The 12,352-nt window shown below is 37.7% G+C and overlaps 1 protein-coding gene across 16 annotated transcripts in view; it reads left to right on the top strand.

The window, feature by feature from the left end:
• The window catches only part of DMD (dystrophin), a 2,654,855-nt gene that overhangs the window by 2,550,223 nt on the left and 92,280 nt on the right, over window positions 1-12,352 (top strand). For all 16 annotated transcript variants that reach the window (XM_010334838.3, XM_010334835.3, XM_074391460.1 and 13 more), the window contains 2 exons: window positions 8,300-8,501; window positions 11,771-11,856. In XM_010334838.3, coding sequence (XP_010333140.1) covers window positions 8,300-8,501; window positions 11,771-11,856 — 288 coding nt within the window. The remainder of the gene's footprint in view (window positions 1-8,299; window positions 8,502-11,770; window positions 11,857-12,352) is intronic.

Raw genomic sequence — 12,352 nt, 5'->3', positions numbered from 1 at the left:
GGTGTTTCTTCCGAGGCCTCTGTTCTGTTCCATTGGTCTATATCTCAGTTTTGATACCAGTATTATGCTGTTTTGATTATTGTAGCCTTGTAATGTAGTTTGAAATCAGGTAGCATGATGCCTCCAGCTTTGTTCTTTTTGCTTAGGGTTCTCTTGGCCATGGGGCTCTTTTTTGGTTCCATATGAAGTTTAAGGTGGATTTTTTGAGTTCTGTGAAGAAGGTCAGTGGCAGCTTGATGTGGATAGCATTGAATCTATAAATTACTCTGGACAGTGTGGCCATTTTCATGATACTGATTCTTCCTAACCATGAGCATGTAATGTTTTTCCATCTGTTTGTATCCTCTCTTATTTCCATGAGCAGTGGTTTGTAGTTCGCCTTGAAAAGATCCCTCACATCCCTTGTTAGTTGTTTTCCTAGGTATTTAATTCTTTTTGTAGCAATTGTGAATGGTAGCTCGCTCATGATTTGGCTCTCTGTTTGTCTGTTATAAGAATGCCTGTGATTTTTGGATATTGATTTTGAATCCTGAGACTTCGCTGAAGTTGCTTATCATCTTAAGGAGATTTTGAGCTGAGACAATGGGATCTTCTAAATACACAATCATATAGTCTGCAAATAGAGACAGTTTGACTTCCTGTTTTCCTAATTGAATACCCTTTATTTCTTTTTCTTGCCTGATTGCTCTGGCTAGAACTTCCAATATGATGTTGAATAGGAATGGTGAGAGAGGGCACCCTTGTCTAGTGCCAGTTTTCAAAGGGAATGCTTCCAGTTTTTGCCCATTCAGTATGATATTGGCTGTAGGTTTTTCATAAATAGCTTTTATATTTTGAGGTACAGTCCATCAATACCTAGTTTATTGAGAGTTTTTAGCATAAAGTGCTGTTGAATTTTGTTGAAGGCCTTCTCTGCATCTATTGAGATAATCCTGTGGTTTTTGTCTTTGTTTATGTGGTGGATTGCGTTTATAGACTTGCATATGTTGAACCAGCTTTGCATTCCCCGGATGAAGCCTACCTGATCGTGATGGATAAGCTTTTTGATGTGCTGTTGCATTTGGTTTGCCAGTATTTTTTTTCTTTTTTAAAAGATGGGGTTTCACCATGATGGTCAGGCTGGTCTTGAACTCCTGACCTTAGGTGATCCACCCACCTCGGCTTCTCAAAGTGCTAGGATTACAGGCATGAGCCACGCCTTTTGCATTGATGTTCATAATGGATATTGGCCTGAAATTTTCTTTTTTAGTTGTATCTCTGCCAGGTTTTGTTACCAGGATGATGTTGGTCTCATAAAATGAGTTAGGGAGGATTCCCTCTTTTTGTATTGTTTGGAAAAATTTCAGAAGGAATGGTACCAGTTCCTCTTTGAATGCCTGGTAGAATTAAGCTGTGAACCCATCTGAACCTGGACTTTTTTTTTTTTTTTTTTGGTTGGTTGGCCATTAATTGCTGTCTCTACTTCAGACCTTGTTAATTGGTCTATTCAGGGATTCAGCTTCTTCCTGGTTTGGTCTTGGGATGGTGTAAGTGTCCAAGAATTTATTCATTTCTTCTAGATTTACTGGTTTATGTGCATAGAGTTGTTTGTAGTAATCTCTGGTAGTAGTTTGTATTTCTGTGGAGTCGTTGGTGATATCCCCTTCATCATTTTTTAATTGCATCTATTCAATTCTTCTCTCTCATCTGTTTTATTAGTCTGGCTAGCGGTCTATCTATTTTGCTGATCCATAAAAATAAAAAATAAAAAATAAATAAACAGCCTCTGGATTTATTTATTTTTCAGTTCTGCTCTGATCTTAGTTATTTCTTGTCTTCTGCTAGCTTTTGAGTTTTTTTATCATGCTCCTCTAGCTCTTTTAATTTTGACAATAAGGTGTTGATTTTAGATCTTTCCTCATTTCTCATGGGCATTTAGTGCTGTAAATTTCCCTCTAGACAGTGCTTTAAGTGTGTCCCAGAGATTCTGGTACATTTTGTCTTCATTCTCATTGGTTTTGAAGAACATCTTTATTCCTGCCTTCATTTCATTATTTATCCAGTTGTCATTCAGGAGCAGGTTGTTCAGTTCCCATGTAGTTGTGTGGTTTTCTGTGAGTTTTTAATCCCAAGTTCTAATTTGATTGCACTGTGGTCTGAGAGACTGGTTGTTATGATTTCTGTTCTTTCGCATTTGCTGAGGAGTGATTTACTTCCAATTATATAGTTAGTTTTAGAGTAAGTGCGATGTGGTGCTGAGAAGAATATGTATTCTGTAGATTTGGGGTGGAGAGTTCTGTTGATGTCTGTTGGGTCTGCTTGGTCCAGATCTGAGTTCAAGCCCTGGATATCCTTCTTAATTTTCTGTCTCATTGATCTGTCTAATATTGACAGTGGGGTGTTAAAGTCTTCCACTATTATTGTGAGGGAGTCTAAGTCTCTTTGTAGGTTGTTAAGAACTTGCTTTACGTATCTGGGTGCTCCTGTATTGGGTGCATATATATTTAGGATAGTTAGCTCTTCTTGTTGCATTGATCCATTTACTATTATATAATGCCCTTCTTTGTCTCTTTTGATCTTTGTTGGTTTAAAGACTGTTTTATCAGAGACTAGGATTACACCCCTTGCTTTTTTTTTTTTTTTTTTCTCTCTGTCTGCTTGGTACATCTTCCTCCATCCCTTTGAGTCTATGTGTATGTTTGCACGTGAGATGGGTCTCCTGAATACAACACACAGATGGGTCTTAAGGCTTTATTCAATTTGCCAGTCTGTGTATTTTGATTTGGGCATTTAGCCCATTTACATTTAAGGTTGATATCGTTATGTATGTATTTGATCCTGCCGCTTTGATACCAGCTGGTTATTTTGCCTGTTAGTTGATGCAGTTTCTTCACTGTGTTGATGGTCGTTACCATTTGGTATGTTTTCATTTAGTGCTTCCTTCAGGAGCTCTTGCAAGGAAGCCAGGCCTTGGTGGTGACGAAATCTCTCAGCAATTGCTTATCCATAAAGGATTTTATTTCTCCTTCACTTATGAAGTTTAGTTTGGCTGGATATGAAATTCTTGGTTGAAAGTTCTTTTCTTTAAGGATGTGGAATATTGGCCCCCATTCTATTCTGGCTTGTAGGGTTTCTGTCGAGAAATTTGCTGTGAATCTATGGGCTTCTCTTTGTGGGTAACCCGACCTTTCTCTCTGGCTGCCCTTAGCATTTTTTCCTTCATTTCATTCCTGATAAATCTGACAATTATTTGCCTTGGGTTGCTCTTCTTGAGGAGTATCTTTGCGGTATTCTCTTTATTTCCTAGATTTGAATGTCAGTCTGGCTTGCTAAGTTGGGAAGTTCTCCTGGGTAATACCCTGAAGAGTGTTTTCTAGCTCGGATTTATTCTCCCTGTCACATTCACATATATTGATCAAATGTAGATTAGGTCTTTTCACATAATCCTGTATTTCTTGGAGGCTTTGTTAATTTCTTTTCACTCTTTTTTCTCTAATCTTGCCTTCTCATTTTATTTCATTGAGTTGGTCTTCAGTCTCTGATATCATTTCTTCTGCTTGATCTATTTGGTTTTTGAAACTTGTGTATGCTTTGCAAAGTTCTTGTGCTGTGCTTTACAGCTCTCTCAAGTCATTTATGTTCTTCTCTAAGGTGGTTATTCTAGTTTGCATTTCATCTAACCTTTTTTCAAAGTTCTTAGTTTCTTTACATTGGGTTAGAACATGTTCCTTTAGTTCAGAGAGGTTTGTTATTATGCACCTTTTGAAGCCTGCTTCTGTCAATTCGTTAAACTCATTCTCCATCCAGTTTTGTTCCTTTACTGGTGAGAAGTTGTGATCCCTTGAAGGAGGAGAGTCATTCTGGTTTTTGGTGATTTCATCCTTTTTTTGCTGGTTTCTTCCCATCTTTGTGGAGTTATCGACATTTAGTCTTTGAAGTTGGTGACTTTCAGATGGGGTTTCTGAGTGGACATCCTTTCTGTTGATGTTGAAGCTATTTCTTTCTGTTTTTTAGTTTTCCTTCTAACAGTTAGGCCTCTCTGCTGCAGGACTGCTGGAGGTCTACTCCAGACCTTGCTTGCCTGGGAATCACCTGCAGGGGCTGCAGAACAGTAAGGGTTGCTGCCTGTTCCTTCTTCTGGTATCTTCATCCCAGAAGGGTACCCGCCAGATATCAGCCAGAGCTCTCCTTTATGAGGTGCCTCTTTGGATATATGGGGGTCAGGGAGATGCTTCAGGAGGCAGTCTGTCCCTTATCAGAGCTCCAGTGCTGTGCTGGGAGCTCTGTTGTTCCATTCAGAGCTGCTGGGCAGGGACGTTTAAGTCTGCTGCAGTGAAACTCACAACATGGTTCCTATTTTTCAGTGACTTCAAAGCCTATAGCATCCTCTACTGTAAACATAATTTAGGAAGTGAGGATGTAGTGGAATACCTGTGTTTTATATAGCTTTAAAAGTGTAACTATTAGTGAATACACACACACACACATATAATGGAAATTCCTAGCTTAAGGAAAAAATGGTCTCATACAACTGTATCTGCTGGTTGCTTATTGAGGGTCCTAGAAACAGCTAACCATTGCATTTCATGTTTCATCACAAAATCTAGGTGTGTTCTTTAAGATGCTCTTTTGAAAAGTGTATGCATGACCATTAAATGGTCCCTATCGATATTCTCACCTTGTTTTCAGGTCCATAGCATAGCTTGTGTATACCTCAACAGAAGTCTTTTCAAAATTGATGAAAGTTGAATTCTGTGTGCTATGTTTGTTTAGGGAAATGTGTTCTTCAGTCTTCTGTGATGGATTGTTTTGTGTTTAACCACATCCAGTTTTAGCAGAGCACACTACAAAGCATTTCTCTCCTAACCGTGTCATCTTCTGCTCCTGTAATTTTAGAGCAATTGCTTTGCTCCCCTCTGGAGCTATTTATACTCAAAATTTTCTGTTTATGTATTACCCATTCACCTGTACAGAGATAAGAGCAGGCCCAATAAAATGCAATTCATGCAATTTTTTTCTTTGTTCGTTTGCATTACATGGATAAATAAGACCCTTAATACAAAAGTGATTTGAAAACTTCTCACTAGTTACTTCTTAAATGCCTGGATCAGAGTCAAAATATTTATAATTACTAAAGCAGAGTAACACAAAAGAAAATAATAGAAAAATTTCAAACCACCCATAACTTCCTTCATTATATAAGGAAACATGTTGGTAATATTGGTGTTTGGAAGAAATTCATTCCTCTCTTCCAATAATGGAACTGGTATACTGTGTTTCTAAATGTTCCTACTATGTGCACGTGAGAATGCACCATCTGAGGAAAACAAGCACATGGAAGAGAGAGAGAATAAAAGTTTCAGTCTTTTGTCTCTGGAGCTCTCTCCAGCCTCCCATGCAGTCTTGTTTCAGCCATTCCCTTCTCACATCCTCCCATCCTCCTGCCTCCTTGCATTGCTTTTTTTCCCCCCAAGATGGAGTCTTGCTTTCTTGCCCAGCCTGGAGTGCAGTGGTGCCATCTTGGCTCACTTCAACCTCTGTCTCCCAGGTTCAAGTGATTCTCCTACCTCAGTCTCCTAAGTAGCTGTGATTAAAGGCACGCACCACCACACCCAACTAATTTTTGTATTTTTAGTAGAGACGGGGTTTCACCATGTTGGCCAGACTGGTCTCAAACTCCTGACATTGTGATCTGTCTGCCTTGGCCTCCCAAAGTGCTTGGATTACAGGCATGAGCCACCAAGCCCAGCCCTCTGCTTTTTAAAATTCTTTTTTATTTGTCTCACTTGACTCCTCAGATCAGTCTTCCTAGTTATTTTCCTTACTCTCACTTTAAACCAAAGTCTCAGCTTCTATGAAATGAGTCATTTTTTTAATTGTACTTTAGATTCTGGAGTACATGTGCAGATCATGCAGGATTGTTGCATAGGTACATACATGGCAAGGTGGTTTGCTGCCTTCCTCCCCCCATCACCTATATCTGGTATTTCTCCCCACTTTATCTCTCCCCACCCCCTGCTGTCTCTCCCCTATTCCCCACCAACTGACCGCAGTGTGTGATGCTCCCCTCCTTGTGTCCACATGTTCTAATTGTTCAACACCTACCTATGAGTGATACCATGCAGTGTTTGATTTTCTGTTCTTGTGTCAGTTTGCTGAGAATGATGGTTTCCACGTTCATCCATGTCCCTATGAAGGACATGAACTCATCATTTTTTATGGCTGTATAGTATTCCATGGTATATATGTGCCACATTTTCTTTATCCAGTCTACTGTTGATGGACATTTGGGTTGGTTCTAGGTCTTTGCTATTTTAAACAGTGTCACAATGAACATATGTGTGCATGTGATTTTATAATAGAACAATTTATAATTCTTTGGGTATATACCCAGTAATGGGATTGCTGGGTCAAATGGAATTTCTATTTCTAGATCCTTGAGTAAGCGCCACACTGTCTTCCACAATGATTGTACTAATCTGTACTCCCACCAACAGTGTAAAAGTGTTTCTATTTCTCCACATCTTGTCCAGCATCTGTTGTCTCCAGATTTTTGAATGATTGCCATTCTAACTGTCATGAGATGGTATCTCACTGTGGTTTTGATTTGCATTTCTCTAATGACCAGTGATGATGAGCATTTTTTTCATATGTTTATTGGCCTCATAGATGTTTAATCAGATCCCATTTGTCTATTTTGGCTTTTGTTGCCAACGCTTTTGGTGTCATGAAGTCCTTGCCCATGCCTATGTCCTGAATGGTTTTGCCTAGGTTTTCCTCTAGGGTTTTTATGGTGTTAGGTCTTATGATTAAGTCTTTAATCCATCTCGAGTTAATTTTAGTGTAAGGTGTCAGGAAGGGGTCCAGTTTCTGCTTTCTGCACATGGCTAACCAGTTTTCCCAACACCATTTATTAAATAGGGAATCCTTTCCCCATTGCTTGTTTTTCTCATGTTTGTCAAAGATCAGATTTATCTTTAGAGTATTTCAGAGCAAAAAGAGAGGGGCCTTCCCTTCCAAGGGAGGGGTACAAACTCCTGCTTCCACCACCAGGTCTGCTTCATGACTCCAGGGAAACTCCAGGGTTTTCTGTTTTCCTTTTCTAAAAGAGAAAAAATATGTGCTATATAGATAGGTCTATATAAATGTATGCTTGGGAAGTCCTTTTGCACCAACCTACGTAAGTGTTAACAACTGTTTTTGTTTTTTTCTTAATATTTAATTAGGACTGGCTACAAATAACTTGTAAAATATACTAAAGCCTTAAGTTTGCATTTCTTTATTTCTGGGAAAGCTGTTTACTGAGTGGGATGACCTGTATTTACATGAACTACATTTATAATTGAATTGCTCCTTCCCCCTAGGTGCATGAGAGATTTACTTAATTAGCTTTGATTCCTTGTCTCAAAGGACTGAGAATTCCAACCAGAGCTTAGGTGTATAAGGCGATATAAAAGCAATGCTGTTGTGTTTCTGATTTGGGTAATAAATTGGCTTTAGAGAAATGCATCTTTTGATGACACTTGGGAATAAAGCTTGTGATTTGCTGATGTTGGACAAGGTTGAAGTTTCACTTTTGTTCAATTTTTGTCTCCAGCTTAACATTAAATACCTTCTCAGGTCAAGGGAATTTTCCTTCCTCAGCCTTACAGAGTTCTTAGAGGAATTGAAAAGTATATTATAAAATACAATTGAAGATGAAAGGAGAAATAAGCGAGCCTCAGGTCTGAAAACTGGATAGATTATACAATTACTTTAGTTTGCCTATAGAAAATTTTAGTGAAGAGTGTTTTTTCACCTAATATTAGTGTAGCAGAGAGATGCTGAGGTGACTGATATTTCAAGGAGGAATGCACTTAATGATTATAAATGCATAGCTAGAAATAGAGTTTACACAACCTTAGCCATACAGATTAATCTAGCAGATCTTCTCTAATACTAATACAAGAAAGTATTATCAGATCTCTTTAAAAACTTCCACTGAAACATTTTTTTTTCTTATTCAGATGAAAATGGACTCTGTTTATGTAGAACAGGATAGGTCCCTATTGACTCTCAAATATTCCCCAGTAATCCAAGGATGGGAATTATCTCTATGCCTGCCAGTGAGATTTCAGAACTACTTCAGATCCTGAATACTGATCAAACTCATCAACTTATCCTCATCAATGGATAAAAATAAAACACCTTTCAAAGAGTCTGGTTCAAGTGTGCTGTTTATTACAGGGTATGAGAGAGTCCTAGCTAGGATTCTCAAAGGAAAAAGAACACTGAAGGTTTTACCCTTTGAATCATTTGTGATTTGATGTGGTTTTTGCAGTGGATCTCTTGAGCCTGTCAGCTGCATGTGATGCCTTGGACCAGCACAACCTCAAGCAAAATGACCAGCCCATGGATATCCTGCAGATTATTAATTGTTTGACCACTATTTATGACCGCCTGGAGCAAGAGCACAACAATTTGGTCAACGTCCCTCTCTGCGTGGATATGTGTCTCAACTGGCTGCTGAATGTTTATGATACGTACGTATGGCATGTTTCTTTGTCCCGAGCTCTGTCACAGGAGGCTTAGCTTACAGAATGATGACAATGTAATTAGCATTACAACAGGACCCCAGAAGCTATGGACCTAATGCTGTCCCTGTGATAAATTATTTTTGCATTTATGACGTGGAAAGTATTTTGATAAACTAGGAGGTAAGAGCCAGAATGTAGATTGCTCTCAGATTAGAAAACAAACAAAACCCTGAGATACTCATTTTTCAAACAGTGGAATGAGTCAACATGTAGCCCTTGGTTCTTTCCCTTTCTCGCCCATGGATTTTGGAATTAACTCCATGTACTTCGGGAGTGGCTCCCTCTTTTTGGTGGCCATGGATGTGCTCCCGGAGATACTGGCATACCTGTGTCCAGATCAAAGTGGTCTTAGCTGATACTTAGGATAATTTGGCAGACGATTATGAATGGATAGACCAAAAAAAAAAAAAAAGAAAAAAAAAAGAAACAAGCCCTTAATGCAGCAAACTCAGCTCCTCAAACTGAGAACGTTTTTTTGTTTTATTTTGTTTTGTTTTTTAATAAGATTTTATGAAGTTTCAGTTTGGCATCTCCATTCATGACTCTCTCTTAGAGAATAATTGTTTGTTTCTTTTGGATTGCATACGGGAGATGTCCCTAGTTCAGATTTTTTTTCTTGAGCTTAATCAATTGAAGAAGGAAGCAGAAGGAATGGGTCTTAATTTTGCAGAAATTCTTCTTAGACCTCAAAATTATTACATGCTTCATTCCACCAATCAAGAACATAATCCCATTTGGAAATCTGGAGGGGTTTTCTGAAAAGAGTTGCAAATTAACTATTTTGCCTTTGTTGTAGACTTCTACCACCTTTTTAATTAAAATGTATACTTTTTTTTCCCTTTCTTATAAGGTATTGCATTTAAAAATTTCAGGACCACCTGACTATTACATTCATGATAGTTATCTCCCAAGTCCTTGAACATGCTGGATTTCCATTGTGGACTACATTTACATTTGCTTTGATAGGAGTTTGTATTCAGGTTTCCCCTCAAATAGATTTTGGCGCTGTTTTCTTTGCAGATGACATGTGAATGGATTCTAATTTGTAACTTCATTCTACCTGCCTGAAAATTATTTGGTGACTATTTTAAGTCCTTGAAGACCTGAGTTGCTGTATAAAGTGAATTTGTTAAATTGTGATTTACCTTTTCTTAAGAGGGAAAAAAAGATAAGACAATTTTCAAATGATAGTCATTTTGTTAGTCCATGAGTGCCCAGGATTTCTTTTTGACTGAGGGATTTAATAAATGTTAGTAGTTGAAAATTGAGCGTATTGTTCACTGAAAATAACCGCAATTGGAACCTATTCTTTGTGATTTTGAAGGGCTAATGGACGAATTATTCTAAAATATTTTCTCTCTCTCTCTTTTTTTTTTTTTTTTTTTTTTTTTTTTTACCAATATGTAAGGTCCAGTAGCTTTTCATAATAAAATAAGAAGCCAAAAAACTATTGAAAGACATTTTTTAAGCTTTAATCTTAGGTTTGGGAGTACATGTGAAGGTTTGTTACATAGGTGAACTTGTGACCCGGGGGTTTGTCACGTATTAACCTATTTATGCCTAGTGTTCCATTATTGGAACACTAAGCTTGTAAGAATTATTCATATCCTACTGCTGAAGGTCGTCGCCAAGGTCTGATTTTTCACAAAAAATAATTTGCAACCTTTAGCGTAAATGGGTTAAGCCCAGAACCCAATAGCGGTCGTTTCTGCTCCTCTCTCTCCTCTGACCCTCCACCCTCAAGACCCCAATGTGTGTTGTTCCCTTCTTTGTGTTTGTGAGTTCTCATCATTTAGCTCCCACTTATAAGTGAGAACATGCAGTATTTACTTTTCTGTTTCTGTATTAGTTTGCTAAGGATAATAGCCTACAGCTAATCTGTGTTCAAAAGACATGATCTCATTCTTTTTTTTTTTTTTTTTTTTTTTTTTTTTGAGATGGAGTCTTGCTCTGTCACCTAGGCCAGAGTGCAGTGGCGTGGTCTTGGCTCACTGCAGTCTCCTCCTCCTGGGTTCAAGCGATTCTCCTACCTCAGCCTCCCAGGTAACTGGGATTACAGGCACCTGCCACTGCACTCAGCTAATTTTTGTATTTTTAGTAGAGACAGGGTTTCACCATCTTGGCTAGGCTGGTCTCAAACTCCTGACCTCATGATCCACCTGCCTCAGCCTCTCAAAGTGTTGGGATTACAGGTGTGAGCCACCATGCCCTGCTGATCTCTTTCTTTTTTATAACTGCATGGTATTCCATGGTGTAGATGTACCACATTTTCTTTATCTAATCTTTTATTGGTGGGCATTTACATTGATTCTATGTCTTGAAAGAGATTTTCTACAAAATGGAAAACTTTTCATTCTTATTTTCCTTTTTTCCCCATGTGTACAATTAGCTTATTAATAAATTTGTAATGTGGAATGCTTTATTTCAGCTTGCTATATGTAAAGTGAAATAAAAGCAATCTATATTAAAAGATTGATATAGCAAGAGGTTATTTATAAATTTATTTTTAGATCACATATTTGAATGCTATTTAATAGAGTATCATATTTTTCTTATAGAGATAGACGTTTATATTTTATATTATGCCTTATGTGGCATCAGAAAAGTCAGACCTTGGTGACAGCCTTGAGCAGTAGGATATGAATAATTCTCACAAGCTTAGTGTTCCAGTAATGGAACACTAGGCATAAATGAGTTAATACCTGACAAAAGCCACAAAATACACAAACCATTAATTTTTTTCCAGCAAGGGGCAGTCTGATGAAGATCTGAGTGTTAAGAGGGCAGAACAGTTAGTTGCTGGTAATTTTTTTGGTTTCAATGACCAAAGTAGGTAATTTGCTTTAGTAACCAAAGTAGGTTGGTGAAGAATAGTAATTGTTTTGCTTACTAACTTAAATCAAGGTGTCGTTCCATAGGTGAATAGATTTTTTTTCTTAATTTATGTAGAACTTTTGCATTTCAAATAAGGGTTTTTAGGAATTAAACATTCCGTGGTCAGGTTGGTCGAATTTCCATTGCATTGTAGATCATCAGTTAAATAGATAATGAATTTGGAAAAGTTCATCATAATCTTAATAAAACAGCAGTCACTAAAGTTCACACATCAAGCACTTTATTTTACTTTTGCTTTTCAAGGCTTTATTCTTAAGTAGAAGTGTTTACCCTCTAGCAAAGTGCCAGTAATTGTTTTCTCGTTTGATTCTTTATAACAGGGGACGAACAGGGAGGATCCGTGTCCTGTCTTTTAAAACTGGCATCATTTCCCTGTGTAAAGCACATTTGGAAGACAAGTACAGATGTAAGTTATGTGTACTAACTCTGCATTCTTTTATTCATGTTGGCTAATTACCCTAGTTCTAGATGGGAAATGACAGACTGTTCTTATTTGACAGCAAGTTCCTCATGGAAGATGTAGAACTGCTTTTAGAGTGTCATAAAGTTTGGTTTGTGCCATTCCTTGTCAAACATTAAATTGCAGCTGTTTAAATGGAGAGTGAGGATTAACTTTTCCAGTCCAAGTATTATTTTACATTACATTGACTGTGTCTGAATAAAACACATGTTCCTAGGGTATAAGATCTGATTTTCTAACCTCTTTCGATAAGTCAGAAAAATAAGTGTGAAGATTTAATCCCTGCACTTGTCTAGTCTTTGGATCCTTATTTAAAGAATACTGTGTGACATTCATGTTCAAGAAACATTGTTTATTTTATAGTCATCTTACTGCAAGTTGTGCTGACACATCCAATTCCATGACGTGACTAACATTTTATTCTTTGAGAGACAGATAGCTT

Source organism: Saimiri boliviensis, chromosome X, assembly GCF_048565385.1.
Source record: "Saimiri boliviensis isolate mSaiBol1 chromosome X, mSaiBol1.pri, whole genome shotgun sequence".
Classification (NCBI taxonomy): Eukaryota; Metazoa; Chordata; class Mammalia; order Primates; family Cebidae; genus Saimiri; species Saimiri boliviensis.
The sequence above is the reverse complement of the archived record's forward strand: the minus strand, read 5'-3'. Positions and strand labels throughout refer to the sequence as shown.